The sequence below is a fragment of the Hemiscyllium ocellatum genome, chromosome 3 (assembly GCF_020745735.1).
Source record: "Hemiscyllium ocellatum isolate sHemOce1 chromosome 3, sHemOce1.pat.X.cur, whole genome shotgun sequence".
NCBI classification, from domain to species: Eukaryota; Metazoa; Chordata; class Chondrichthyes; order Orectolobiformes; family Hemiscylliidae; genus Hemiscyllium; species Hemiscyllium ocellatum.
In genome coordinates, this window is record NC_083403.1 from 120,791,625 (window position 1) to 120,807,870 (window position 16,246).

General features: G+C 38.6%; 1 protein-coding gene across 1 annotated transcript in view; it reads left to right on the forward strand.

Annotated features, from left to right (window-relative positions):
• The window catches only part of sntg2 (syntrophin, gamma 2), a 271,591-nt gene that overhangs the window by 66,374 nt on the left and 188,971 nt on the right, over positions 1–16,246 (forward strand). Inside the window, exons 9-10 of the mRNA XM_060855100.1 lie at positions 11,145–11,188; positions 11,307–11,348. Of these exons, the coding sequence (XP_060711083.1) occupies positions 11,145–11,188; positions 11,307–11,348 (86 nt within the window). The remainder of the gene's footprint in view (positions 1–11,144; positions 11,189–11,306; positions 11,349–16,246) is intronic.

A 16,246-nucleotide genomic window follows, 5' to 3' on the forward strand; every position in this document is an offset into this window, starting at 1 on the left:
CTCCTTGCATTTTAAGAATAAACTAACAGACCCTGACCACAAGGATTATTTTCATACCCCACCTTCAGTAGGGTGTTCACCAAGCATTGTGTAGCTATTACATGCTGGAACTCAAAGGGTTGATGAGAATCAATCCAGAGTTATCTAGTGACTTAAAAGTTTGTTTACAGCGAGTGTTTTTATGTACACTAAAGCTCTTAGAGTAGTTAAAATTAGACTGATTAGCATCAAGTCTGCTGTATAGTGACTTTATGTTGTTGCTGGTAGTGTGTCATGTCTTGTATTTAATACGGTAAATGTTTCACTGTTAGAGCCATTTTGGTTCCAAGATATGCAGCATTATAAAGACAGGAGCTGCCTATGGCTCTGGAGAAAATTGTAAGCTTCAGGTTAGATTTTGTTAACTTAGTAAAAATTGTCTTGATAAATCCATTGAGAATCACATTTCTGGACAAACAGAGCTCTTCCAATTATTTTATGAAAAAGTAATCATTCCAATAGATATTCTAGTGGATTCAAAGATTCAAGAGGTTTCATTGCAGTTCAGTGGTTTTGCAAGTCTTATCTGTACATAATTGAATAGATTGGCTGTTACTTTACTGACAGAATCCAAACTCTTACTAAAGATGAAAAGACTGCCTCAAAATAAAAATGGAATGCAGTTTGTGAGAATATCATAAGAAAAGAAGGTATTGGCTCATACGTTTTAATGTTTTTAATTGGCTGATCTTAACATTTTACCTTTACAGTTTCTTCTCAATATGTATTGTAACATCTTCTGGAATGTCAGTATAAAATCCAAAACAGGTTTATTTCACTTCCATTGACAGGTGATCCAGAAGGAAGAATGGTCTTCCTCACTGCACAAAGGTATGACAGGTTTCTGTCAGTGTATCATTGTGCACTGTCTCCAAGGGTTTACTGCATACCTGCTCAATACTCGAGCTTCCCAATTTTGAGAGGGCCAGACTAATAATAAGTGAAAGACCATTTATTTTTCTCATTTATTATTTTATGGGATTTGGGCATTCCTGTCAAGCGTGCAGTTCTTGGCCTGTCCCCAATTGCTCCTGAACTGAGCGACTTGCTAAGCCTATCTGTGTGTAGTTAAAAGTCATTCCCATGTGTCTGGAGTCACCTGTAGGCCAGATCGGAAAGTTTGGAGTGTTCACGATCATGAAGGACATTCTTAAACCGGGTGGGATTTTTCAACAATCACTGATAGTTCCATGGTCACTGTTATTGATACTGGCTTTGAATTTCACGTTGTTTTCATGAATTGAATTTTAAATTCAACCCAGCTGCCTTGGTAGGATTTGAACATGTGTTGTCCAAAGCATTAGCTAACCCAAACCCTTGGATTACTAATCCAGTGAATATTTGGGCCAAGATTGCAGCCTCCATTTTGAAGTGTACTTTGTCAATGTGTCACCAATTTCACATCAGTTCCCTGATGTAATTCAATCAACATATTTTCACTTCTTCTGTTAAATGGTGAGGAGAGTTTGGATTTTGTTTTTATCTTACCTGAGCATCCCTGTGTTTTTGTCCACTAGGTGGAGGAGCCAGTGTTGGACTAAGATGGACAAAGTTAAAAATCACACAACACCAGGTGATACATCCATCAGGTTTATTTGAAAGCACTAACTTTCACAGCGGTACTCCATCATCAGGTAGCTGTGGGGCAGCACCATAAGACACAGAATTTATAGCAAAAGATGTCATGCAACTGAAATTATATGTTGAACAACCTTTATCCTACATTGTTGTTCAGTATTTCATCTTTTAGAATGGGTTGCAGGTTTTGGTTCATTTATATGTAAATCCCAGAACTTCTTTTAAGTCACATTCTCGAGATAATTTAACGTTTTATAAAAAAATGGTGACCCGTGAGGATGGCCTCAACCACGACCTTAGGGTCATGTCAGGTGACCCTACTACACGACACAAGCACACATACACACACACACACATACACACACAGACACTTAAATCCTCTCAGACTCACACAGACCCACTCTGATACACATGCTCTCTCTCATATACACACACACACACACACACACACTCTTAAATGCTCACACACTCATGCAGACCCACTCTAAAACACATACTCTCTCTCACACACACACACACACACACACACACACTCTTAAATACTCTCAGACTCACACAGACCCACTCTGATACACATGCTCTCTCACATACACACACACACACACACACACAGACCCACTCTAAAACACATGCTCACACACACACACACACACACACACACACACACACACACACACACACACATATATAACCCCCACCCTCACACCCATGCACACACACTCTCGCAGGCTTATGCTCCAACACTCCACATACACTTTACCAAGCTTGCACACACGCATACACTCTCTCACGTGCACTCATTCACATGCACACACTCACTCTCTCTCTCAAGCACGTACACACACATATACACCTATGGATGAATTTGTATTTGCAGAATAATACTTGCAGATATATTCCATTTTGTTCAAGAAATGCATAATCTGCAGGCAGTCAATCCATATAATATTTTGTAAATTCTACTCTGGAAATAGAAATAGTATGACTCAGGATTGGAATACAGACAGACTCTAACCTCACACCTTTAATGCACTGTCTGAGCTGAAATGTCATCTTTCCTGAAGACCTTAAGTTATCGCAAGAATGTGACTTAAAAGAAATTGTGGGATTTACATACTAATGAATTGAAACCTGCAACACAGTCTAAAAGATGAATGACTTAACAATAATCTAGGGTTGTTCAATGTATGACTTCAGTTGCATGACACTGTAATCTTCTGCTATAAATTCTGTGTCTTATGGTCCTGCTCCACAAATATCTGATGAAGGAGCAGAGCTCCGAAAGCTAGTGCTTCCAAATAAACTTGTTGGTGTATAACCTGGTGCTGTGCGATTTTTTTTAACTTTGTCCTTTGTATTTGCTTAATTATTTCTTTCTCAATCAAAGGAAAAGAGTGCAGCTCCTTTTCAGTCTTACTAATGCTACAAACATTCTGTTTCTGAACAGGGAGATGTATTGATGAGAGTAAACTCTCAAGCAATTTGGTTAAAAATGATTCACCTCTTAGATTAGATTACTTACAGTGTGGAAACAGGCCTTTTGGCCCAACAAGTTCACACCGACCCACCGAAGCGTAACCCACCCAGTCCCCTACATTTACCCCTTCACCTAACACTACAGGCAATTTAGCATGGTCAATTCACCTAACCTGCACATTTTTTGGATTGTGGGAGGAAACCCATGCAGACACGGGGAGAATGTGCAAACTCCATACAGTCAGTCACCTGAGACGGGAATTGAACCCAGGTCTCTGGCACTGTGAGGCAGCAGTGCTAACCACTGTGCCACCATGCTGCCCACATTTATACAGTTACTGCTTGAAACACAAAGTCCTTAAGCTCCAACTAAATGCTCTTTATCCCAAGGTGCTGAATGGTGCAGTCATTGAAAACTTTAATTCTTGATTACCCGATCTCCAGTTTCCCAGGAAAGCTGGTGAGCATTCTTATTGTTACACTACATACTAATGTTAAAAATCACACAACACCAGGTTATAGTCCAACAGGTTTAATTGGAAGCACACTAGCTTTCAGAACAACGCTCCTTCAACAGGTGTTTGATGAAGGAGCAGCGCTCCAAAAGCTAGTGTGCTTCCAATTAAACCTGTTGGACTATAACCTGGTGTTGTGTGGTTTTTAACTTTGTACATCCCAGTCCAACACCGGCATCTCCAAATCATACATACTAATGGGTTACATTACCACTTTCCAAGACAGTGGGACTGAAGTCATCTGTCAAGGTGCCAGTGGAAAGGTAGTTCTAAACCAATTTAGTAGTGAAGTATCAGATAGAAGCATGGAAACTAGGATTAGGAGTACCTAGTCAGCCGTTTGAGCCTAGTGTGAAATTTGACCCCTTGAGCCTGCCTTGCATTCAGTAAAATCATGTCAGCATGAACATCGCTCTTTAGCTTGTTGTTTAACCCCTCAACTTCCCTACAGTTCAACAATCTGTCAAACTCAGCTCTGAAGTATTAAATAACTTTGGCATCGTTGCCCTCAGTCAAGTATTTCCCAGGATTAATGACACTCTGAGAGAGAAATTTCTTCCTCATCTCTCCGTTAATCAGGCAGTCCCTTATTCTGAAAGTATGCGCTGTAAATGTAAATTTCCCCACAAGATGAAACATCTCTTATTATCCACCCCATCAAGCCCCCCCTTCAGAAACAAAAAATATATTAATGAAATCAATTGTCCTTCTAAATTCCAATGAGTAAAGACTGAACTTCTGAACTTTTTCTCACAGTAAATCATTTCATTCAGGAATCACCTTATTAAACAACCTCCAAATTGCCTACAGTGGAATAAGTCTGTCCTCATACGGGGAGATCAAAACTGTATAGGGTACCCTAGTTTGTAGTCTCACCAGTTTCCCTAATTTTACACTCTATCCACCTTGCAATTCTATTTTCCTTCCAAATACTTTGTGGTGCTTGGATGTTAACTTATACTTTATCTTTGAAGACGCCCTGATCCCTCAGCAGAATAGTAATGTGTAATCTTTCCATTTAAATCATATTTCTCCTTTCCTTTTTGCTTACCCAAGTGGGCAACCTCACATTTTCCAATATTATTCTTGTTTTGCTGAGTTGTTGCCCATTCATTCACCCTGTCTGAATCCCTTCCCAGAATTTTTGTATCCTCCTTACCAGTTGCATTTCCTTCTGATGTTTGCATTGTCTGTACATTTGGCTACAATACATTATTCTGTGCCGCCATCTGTCATTACTATAACATAATAAGTATAATATATTATTCTGCTGAAGTCTGTTCAGGTTGATATTAAACATCCCATGATGTTATATAAATAGAACAGGAAGTTATTCTGTGTCAGAGACAACATTCTGTTCTGAACAGCATTGGAAGAATAGGGAAATGAGTAGAGCTATCAACCCAGATGAACTAACTTGATGGCGGCAATGTCAAAGTTTCTTTTGTCAGCTTCTGTTCCAGATTTAGATGGGCCTACAGAAATACTTCCCATGAGCTCCGGAGTTTGTGTAGGGAGAGCATATAGTGCTCTTGCCTTGGGACATGAACATCTCCTTTGATGCGCAACCAAAAGCCCGCGTCAGAAACTAAATAATGTCTGAATTCTGCTGAAGTAGCAAAATCTGTCAATAATCCACTGGATCTAAATTGATCACCAATTCCACCTTGTAGCTGTAAATTGTTTGTCACATTGTGCCCCAGAAATACAGCATACCCGCTGAATGGTAGTGTTTCCTAAGTCCAGTCAGGGGACCAAGAAAATAATACAGTGAATAAAATACTCCTGGCATTGATACTGATCCAGAATGGGGCTTGGGAGTGTGGCAATAGATGTCAGTCACAAAGGGAGTGATAGGAGTTTCAGTTTCAGGGAGTGCCTTTGCAGATCAGTTTATAAGAATGAGGGTCTGAATATGGAGTTGTCAATGACGTTGCAATCACAGTAGAAATCTACATAATGGGGGAGGTAGGAGGGTAGATGAGGTTAATAGAGTGGATGAAGTTCATTCCTTTCCACAATATTGCCAGAAAGCGACTTGCCTCTTCCACTCTCCAGCATTTAGCTGCTGGGTATTGTCATCTAGGTCACCAATCAATATTGGGCAGAGCATGCATAGTGTCCCTTCTGTTCGTTTCTATGCCTGCCAGCGTCTTGCATGGCTTACAGGACTCTGATTAATGTTTTACATGATTAATGTAATAGTAATGGATGATCACATTAAAAAAAGAGCCTGTTTCATTTGCCCAGTCAAATGCTCAGGAGAATATAATTGCCATGGCAGCAATAGCTGGTCGTTGGGTCAACAAGTACTTTTTTCAGGAAACTACAGTTCTGTTTGCACCCAGGCCCAAGATTTTAAAATTCACTTTTTTTTTGCTCGAGTGATACAAACTAACAGCCTGAAATGGAAATTGAGGCATTTCCTCAATTTTATGTAACATGAAAACAAGTTGTGTTGATTGGATGGCACAGTGGCTCTGTGGTTAGCACTACTGTCTCACAGTGCCGGGGACGCAAGATTCCCTGGGTGACTATCTGCATGGAGTTTGCACATTCTCCCCGTGTCTGGATGGGTTTCCTCCCACAGGTGGATTGGCCATGCTAAATGCAGGGTTACAGGGACAGGAGAGATGGGTCTAGGTTAAATGTTCTTCAGAGGGTTAGTGCATATTTAAATAGCCTCTATCTGCACTGTTGGGATTCTATGACATCAATTAATCTGATCTTTAATGTTTTCCTGTACATTGGTCTGATTTGAAATATAACTATTTAACCATTTGGATTAGAACTCATCACTTAATATGTACTTAGTATGCCTTCAGTGATATTGAAGAAATGCATGTTTAAATTCACTGATATCTGTCCCAGAGTACAAGAAGATGCTTATTCCATCCTGGGTAGATATCGTGCCCTGAAAGTGAACTCCCATGAAAGAAAGAACTCTGATGGATAATAAATGAACTGATGCCACTGTCTGCAATAAATTGTTAATGATAATCTTGAATTTATGTATGTCAAAAATCCTTTCCCCTTAATGGAGTAAGAGCTGCATTTTGTTATTATACTCCAACAAACTGAATGTTCAGATTGGAATCGATGTCATGCATTTGACTCATCAGTAATCCTTTAGTTACTTTTAGTATTAGCCCACTTTTAGTATTTCTGATAGCTATTTGAGATATTCTGCCTGCATGTGTTACTTTGTAAATAAAGTTCAAGTAAAAAGTGAGGTCTGCAGATGCTGGAGATCAGAGCTGAAAATGTGTTGCTGGTTAAAGCACAGCAGGTCAGGCAGCATCCAAGGAACAGGAAATTCGACGTTTCGGGCTAGAGCCCTTCATCAGGAAATAAAGATCAAGTCTCACTTTGGTCTCCCAATCTGCTTAGTTGGAGGACATCTGCTGACTTTTTCGCTAGTTTGCATAAGATGCCTTTGACAGGTACACTCTGGTGGTCAATAACCTAAAGATTTCCAGTCTGCTAGTGTGCTCTCTGCCTCCTCCTTGGCCTGATCCGTTATAGTCATTAGCCCTTGGCAGAGGGGATTTTATGTGGCAGAGCACCTCTCAAAGTGATTTGAGGAGATAATCCCTGAGTGCTTGTCTGTCACCCCTCCTCCCTGTTGGTTGTTGTGGCATCTCCCTCACCCCTTGATGGGATGGGCACTAGGAAGGAGGTCACAATCCCACAAGTTCCTCTTCTCCGGCCAGTGAATTAATATACCTATAGCTGAAGTGATTGACTGAAGGTCTTCACATTTATCCAATAGATTGAGATTATTCTGCTGGACCTGGCTTTCATTACATCATGATCCATGGATGCAGAATCCACAGCATCAAACTGATCTAGGTTGGATTCCTTTTCCCTTTGTTCAGTCTGCACATCATCTCTGGAACTCATGTCAGACATTTCCCTGCTTATCTGCACATTTCCACCAGCTTATTAATGCTGAGTTCGGAGATGTATTGACAGTATTGGGCTCAGAAAGAATCTGTTTTCCAGAAGTCCTCTCTATTGGTAGCCTCGGCCATTTCATCTTTCTCTCGCTTTGACTCCATGTCAGTGCTGTACTCACCATAATGTGATTCTATGCATAATGTAGATAGATTATACTGAGGTAAAGGTCTCTGTACTAAGAATTGTTCTTGAGAAAGGGTGATAGCTTTAAAACAGTTAATAAAAATTTACCTCAATGTAAGGAGTTTAGTTTAAATGTTCCAGACCAGAAGTATTTGGTTAAAACTCTGAAGAGGCTATTGCAAACTGGAAAGTTGCTGTTCAATTTTATGAAGCCTCCAGAAGGATTCCAGGGAGATTGGTGATGAAGAGCCAGTTAAATCAAGATCTGTAGAATTGAAAGAAAAGAGAATTTTCTCTGTAATAAGCAATGAAAAGAAACATTTTGGGGATTAATAGAATTGCATTTCACAATTTTTTGAAATGTTTAAATTTGTGCTAAAAGTAAACAGTTTAGTTTATTTATTTTATCTTTCTATCTTATGCAAACATCTTCTGTTTCATTGTTAAATCTGAACCTGTAGGACTGCACATTTGCATCTGAGAGACAAACTCATTAAAGCCAAAAATAAAACAAAACATTGTCGATCAAGACAGATTTCAGTCTGGTATTAGCATCAGGAGGAATCATAAAACACTGATATGAATTTCAGAAAATCTTGCCAGCAGTAAATACTTCCTCACTGATGAGTATATGAAAATGTGATGATGGTGCTATAGAGGAGTGTGGCACACATCAAGAGGTGAATAGTTGGGAACTGAGTGAGTTAACTCAATAGAACTCACAAAGAGAAACTTTTCTCAAAACTCCTTGAAATTGCCATCAATCTTTTTGTTCAGACTTAGCTCTTCCTCATTGCTGCTAGCCTAACTGCATTCTTTTTCACGCCTATTTGAGATGTATTGAGAATAAAAGTTTCTGGGATATATTCAATCAACAAGAAACATCATCAGGGCAGTACAGTGGCTCAGTGGTTAGCATTGCTGCCTTGCACCACCAGAGTTCGATTCCATCCTTGGGTGACTGTCTGTGTGGAGTTTGCATATCCTCCTCATGTCTGTGTGGGTATCCTCCCACCAAAGCTGTGCAGGTTAGGGTGAATTAGCCATGATAAACTGCCCATGGTGTGCAGTGATGTGGAGGCTGGGAGGGTTAACCATGGAAAATGTGAGTTTGCAGGATAGGGTGGGGCTGGCTGGGATGCTCTTTGGAGCATTGGGATGGACTTGATGGTCCGAATGGCCTGCTTCCACACCATAGGGCCTCTATGCAAAAAAATCTCTTTAACATTATGCTGTATTACAATTTCGAGCAATATTATTGTTATTGTTTTGATATCTCAATCCATTTTTTTTCATGTACGCACAGAATATTCTGCCCCACAACTTGAGTTGGAGCACTGTCACGCACATTAACATTCTTTCTGTGTTGTGAAGTTGGCGTGCTATTGAACTCTCAAAATCTTTCTGTCTAGGCAGGCTGGTTCCATTTCATCTGTGGGTTGAAGTTAAACATAACTTTTAAAAATCCTCTCTTCTATGGATAATGGCAATTTTTATTTAATTCTGAAACAATGACTTGGCTTTCATTGAATGGTAGAGTTTTATTGTACCATCATGCATGTACTGGAACATTGAGAGGACAATCTAAATTTACCTTCTCTAAGTTTTTTTTTCCCCATGGCTCTGTAAGTGATCTCTTTATTAGTGTAGATGAAATTCCCTTTGAAGGTTACTCTTGGATCTACTCTCGTCACTCCTTCAGGCAGTACCACCCAGAAGGTAACTGATCAAACATGCTACTCATTCTCCTTGATTTCCCTCAGTTCTTTTGCTCATTGTCTTATATCTGTGTCCTCTGGTTAATGACCCTCCCAGCAGTGAGATCAATTTTTCCCAAAATTCTCCATCAGAATCCCGATAATTTTAAACTGCATTATTATAATTATGTCCCAATCCTCCAAAAAACCACTGATGATTGAGAATTATGTTTATGACATCTCATGAGCACTTGTGCATGGATTGCTTTGGTCTTTAATAACCCTTAATAGGTACAACCAAGTTACAGCATTTGTCTCCATTTCTCACAATGGTAGCTCCCACACTGAGAATGGTATTCCATCAGGAAGGATATCTCATTTTATACCCATCTGATATTTTTACAATGGAAAAGTATTGTCATCATATTCCAGCAATACCATCAACAACAGATTACCTAATTAATCATCTATTTTTGTCTGGGATGTGCCAGCTGCAGTATGACTGTTACTGTTTGCCGATACAAACTTAACAAGTGTTACACTGTCGGTGTTGTTTACAGACTTCTGACAAGACCAAATGCTTTTTTTTCACTTATTTAATCTGAACTAGCAATATTGCATAGTATTAGTCTTACTGCTGTTCTCCTTCACACAGGCTGTTTTGGAAATATTTGTAGGAAGCAGATAAGTTAATGAATACAATATTGGTCTCAATTCTCATTAAGTAAATTGCAGCATATGGCCTGGTAAAAAGATTCTGTTAATTGTACATTTTACAACACAGATTTTTAATGTTATCATATCCTTTAATTGTACATGCTTCAATATTTGTTTTAATGCTTGTTTTTCTCCACGTACAATGCCTATTTGCCCTTAATGGCTCCAAACCCGCAAAAGATATTTAGAGGATGCCAATGATAAATTATATGATTCCCAAATTGGTTCATTATAGTCGAGTATTAACAAATTGGGCCTAACAATAATTAAAAATACAAAACATTTACAGGAAAATAAGCACCTTTGCAAATACATTTAAGTATCGGATTTTATGTTTCTGAAATAAAAATGTATTGATTTATTCACCACTCTGATGTTTATTTTGCTTGCAAGCATGAAAATAAACAACATTGGGACTTTCAGATTGATTTATGTTGTTTTCTTCCCGTTGAAAGTCAAATAATTTTGCACTTCTCTTTCAACATTTATTCAATTTACTACCTCCTGCAGGACAAACAAAAGTAACACATTTCATACTTTGTACATTTGTGCAAAAAGCTAATCAATATCTGTAACTGTCAGTTCTCATGATGTGTGCTACACTTCAACTTTATTTATTAGGTAGTGGAAATATTTAAATGTTCACCATGTTTCTCAGTCTCCAAAGCAACTTCATCTTCATTTTTTGAAATCTTTTGATTGTCATTGATTTTATGCAATAGAGCACAAAGGATGGCAATGATTTGGCAACCTATTTTGTTCCCCTCAAGGTTTCTATTTTCATCAAAGATAATAATCAATCAAGAGGGTGGGAGAAAGACTGTCAACATTTACTCAACCGTTCTACTCCTGTGCAGCAAGCCATGATCCACATCAATTATTTTGGCTAGAGTTCATGATTCAGGCAACCATTTGCAACGCTCTTCTCAGAATGGAATGAACACTGGTCTTTAAACTGTCCTTCTTGGGAATATCTTGTCTACATATGTCTTTCCTCCTCACTTTCTGACATATATTTCCTTTCTCTTTCAATATCTAGCTGACCAGACTGGGATGTTATTCGTTGGAGATGCTGTGCTGCAAGTTAGTAAATCATTTAAATCAGTCATTTATTTTTCTCTGTTTAAGATTGCTATATACATTTGACTCATCTAAAATTACATATGGCAAATATGCATATAAATATAGATTTTCTTTGCAGGTTAATGGTATTAATGTTGAAAATGCAACACATGAAGAGGTGGTGAGTATTAAATATTTTGATTCACATATTAGAGGTTACATTCCATAATTTAGAGCAATATAATATCTGTTTTCCATAATTGCTTAAAGAGTGAGTGGCCATGATTTACAATTGAATTGTCCAAGAGGCAAAGGGGAAGGCACTATGTTGGTTGCAGGTTTATTTGTGTTGTCCTGTTGTGCATACTCTATTGATTGCAACATTAGCAACAAATAGGGCAAGTCAACATAAATCTTGGCATCATCACTAATCTTAGAATGATAGGTGATAAGTGCCAACTACCTAACTAGCAGTAGTATAAATACGGAGTCACAAAGTAATGATAAATTCCAAATAATTTTAAGAGTAAATCTATTTAATAGATCTCAAATAAGTAGGATGAAGGATTCATGGATAAGAGATAGGTAATGATGTTACCTCATACTAAAGCAAGCATTTCAGTATAGGGATAGTGGAAAACTCTTGAAACACAAACAGGTCATCCAGCCAGTTCTGCCATTTAATGAATTCAGGGCTAATCTTCATCTCAATTCTAATTACTCAACGTAATACCCTGACTACTCAAAAAGAATCAATCAATCTCAATGCTGAATATTGCTATTGACCTTAAGGTTAGAATTCCAGATTTCCACTGTCGTCATATGGCAAAGGTATTTTTGAATTTCCCTTCTAAATGATCTAGCTATTATTGTAAGACTTTGCGTAGGTGGTGAGGTAATGGTTATGTGACTGAAGTCCAGACTTATATCCTCAGGAAGCACAGCAAGTCAGGCAGCATCTGAGGTGCAGGAAAAAAAATGTCTTGGGCTGGAACCCTTCATCAGGAATCCTGATGAAGGGTTCTGGCCTGAAATGTTGATTTTCCTGCTCCTCGGATGCTGCCTGACCTGCTGCGCTTTTCCAGCAACAGACTCTCAACTCTGATCTCCAACATCTGCAGACCTCACTGTCTCCTTATATCCTGACGATATGGGTTCAAGTCCCACCATGGCAGATGAAGAAATTTAAAATTAGTTGAAGAAATTCTAGAAATAAAACTAATTAAAATTAAATAAAACATACTGTACCGACTGTTATCTGTAGTTAAAAGCCATATAGTTCATGAATGTCCTTTAATGTAGAAAATAGCAATCCTTACCTGGTCTGGCCAACATGTGACTCCAGATCCATAGCAATGCAGCTGACCCTTATTTGTCTCCAAGTACAGCAAACTTTGTTTTGACAGGCATCTTATGAACTGCCACTAGCAACAAACCGGCAAAAATTCTAGATCCTCAAGCACCGTGTGAAGTTTACCATATTATTTTGTCCAATTATTATAGATTATTAACTTGTTGACCCCATTGTAAATCCACTCATTCAATTGAATGGACACATGAAATATTAACTGTTGATTCAATTTTGAGTAATTTTTTTTCTCAAATACTGTGATCTACTGTGATATCAAAGTAGTCATTCGAGGGTATGAGTGAGAAGTCTCTCCACTGGTCAGATTTATTTAATGTACAGTTGCATCATTCTTGAAGTGATTTATGCTGTAAATAAAGTATAACAGTGATTGTGTATACCCCCTCCATTATATTTCTATTGCTGAGAATGAGTTTTTAAATTGTGCAATGTGGACCTCTTGATTGTCCAGAATATTTGATTAACTGGCATACTCCTGGTCCTACAGGTGTTGGTTAGCAAAATGGTTGCTGTGATTAGGGATGGTAGAGAATGATTACATATCCATGAATGAAGATTAAAGAATACATTCCCTGGTTCTGGACTTCCCAACCAGGGGAAATTATAACCACCTTGCCTTTTTTTTTAACATTTAAGAAAACTTAATTAGACAATCCTGACGATATGAATCACTCCACTCAAACATACATTCATGTAGAATGTTTCACATTTTCAGATATTTCAAAGCACATCAGAACTGATGGGTATATTTTTTTCCTACCTGGAGATAGCTAGACGAGTAACCAATTGGGAAGTTGACCCTGGAGAGAAACTCCAGACCTTCTCAGTACCCTACCAATCAAGTGTTGGGCAAGAGGGTCCATTGGGAAATTTTTCAACTTGTCAGCAATTAAGTCTGTGAAGTGTTCAATTAATGGCCATTTTAGGGCCTCAACTCACCATGGCTCCGATGGCTGCTGTTTTAACAGGTGAGAAAAGTAGCTTGTATCCAGACTTGGAAAAACCTGCCTGCTGGATTTTGAAGTGGGCAGCCTCTAATTGCCTCCTCCTAGTGGCAATTGAAGGTACAGATAGGGGGCAATGATAGGATATCTAACAATCACCTCACTGCCCATGCATTCAACTCCCTCATGCCCTCCACACTACAACCCTACCCCCAGCCCCTTACCACAACCTTGCCATTGGATTCCCTGAAGAGTAGGCTTCAAATAATGGTTCTGAGATCCAAGAAAATGCCTGCTTCTGATTGACTTCTGACAAGGCAGGACCTCATTGTCAAGGTCTACAATCAGCAGAGAAACTCACTCATCAGTCGATTAGTTTGTGACGTGGCAAGCTTTCTTGGGAGTGGAATGTCAAGTCAGTTGCCATTGAACTCAACCATCCTCGCACTTCGCCAGCACTTTGGAGAATCACAGCCACTGAGTTACTTTGTAACACATCACTCTTATAATGTGAGTGAATAAAGTAGCTATTTGAACCTTGTGTATTATAAATGATCTGGATGAGAATATAGGAAGCATGGTCAGTAACTTTGCGGATGATGCCAAAATTAGACAGTGAGGAAAATTATCTAAGAATACAACTGGATTTTGATTAACTAAACTGTGGAGTGCCAGATGGAGGTTAATTTAGATAAATGTGAGGTGTTGCATTTTAGTAAGTCAAACAAGCCCTGGACTTACACAGTTAATGGTAAGGCCTTGAGGAGTGTTATTGAACAGAGAGACCTGGTGTTCAGATAAACAGTTCCTTGAGAGTGGCATCACAATTAGACAGGGTGGTGAAGAAGGCGTATGGGACACTTGCCTTCATTGCTCAGAGCACTGAATTTGGGAGTTGGCATGATATACTGCAGCTGGGCAGGACATTGGTGAGATTTTTGGAGTACTGTGCACAGTTCTGGTCACCCTGCTATAGAAAAGATATTATTCAATTGGAAAGGGTGCCAAAAAACTTTACAAGGATGAGACTGGTGCTGGAGGGCTTGAGTTATAAGGAGAGGCTGGATAGGCTGGAGCTTTTTTCCTTGGAATGTAGAAGATTGAAGGAAGACCTTTTTGAGATTTATAAAATCATGTCAGGCAGAGATATGGTGAATAGCAAATGTCTTTTCCATAGGGTAGGGGAGTTCAAAACTAGAGGACAAAATTTTGAGGTGAGAGGAGAAGGGCTTAAAAGGAACCAGAGAGCTAACTTTTTCACCACAGAGGATCCTTCTGATGTGGAATGAACTGCCAGAGGAAGTGGTAGATATTGCAGCATTTAAAAGACATTTTGGGCAGGTGCATGAATAGAAAATATTTAGAGGGATATGGGCCAAATACAGGCAAATGGACTAGATTACTTGGTCAGCATGGACAAGTTGGACTGAAGGGTCTCTTTCCATGTTCTATGACTCTATGGTTGCATGTTGTCTTACTTGACAATATATTTATATATCTGCAACATCAACGTCCCACACATAACAATTAGATAAATTAACCTTTTTTTTCGCTAATGTTGCTTGAAGGGTAAATGTGAAGCAATAAATCAGTGTCCTGGGACAGAAGCATGGGAAGCAGTCACAGGAGTTGGCCATTCAACTTTTAAATGGCTGATCCATTCAGGACTGATCATTCGACGCAGTACCTTTGTTCATGCTTTCACCCCATACCTTTTGATCCCTTTAACCCTAAGAACTACATTGCAGAGACTCACCACTCTCTTGGTGAAGAATCCTTTACTCATCTCAGTCCCAGTGGCCTTTCCCATATTTTTAGATTGTGACTCCTATTTCTGAACTCCCTGGTCATCAGTAACATCCTTTCTACATTTACCCTGCCTACTCGTGTTAGAGCTTTATAGATTTCTATGCGATCCCCCATACCACCACTTCATATTTTATGCATACCTCAACTGTCGGCTACAGTAACAATTTAATACATCAGCCTGGAATATCATATGAGTGTAAAATCATCATTTGCACCCTGTTATATTCCTTTTTGCCCAAAATAAGATTACATTTGGACTTCCTAGCCACCTCAACTAGCATTCAGCAAAACCTAAAAAAGAAAGAATAATGAAGTAATTGGATAAAAAAAAGTAAGTGGAGTTAGAAAAATGTATGGAACTCTTATCAAAAATTCCTGCTCCAATTTGAAAAATTAAAGTTTGAAGGTATTAGTCCAGTACAGCATGCTTATGAAGTCAAAGCATCAAAACCTTTTAATCTTAAATGTGTTTCATATAGATACCATAAAAACAATCAATGAAATAAATTACAGAAAAGGTCTCGGAGAAGATAAATAAAAGGCTTGCTTAATAAAAAGCAATAAAACATGTGAAAATGATTTTTCATGGTGCATCTAATTTGATTTGAAGCAAGCATAATTACAGGGAATTCATGTGCACCGCTTGTGGTCAATGTTGGGGTGGGGGAGGGGGGGAGGCGGTATGAATTACACATCTTTCAGACATCCACATCTTGCAGCATCTGAAAAATATCTCATTGAAGCATTTCTATCATATTTTCAATATGGAATATTTTGCTTGTATACCAGATGGAATGAGTATCCTTTATTTGTTACTTATGGATTTATAATTGTTCTGAAGACCATTGTTAAGTTCAGTTGTCTTAATTTTGTTTAATCTCTGTATGTTTTAGTTGGAAAGAATTTGCAAATGGCAACATTGGATGCAGTGAAAGAATTATGTTTTTTTGTTGCATT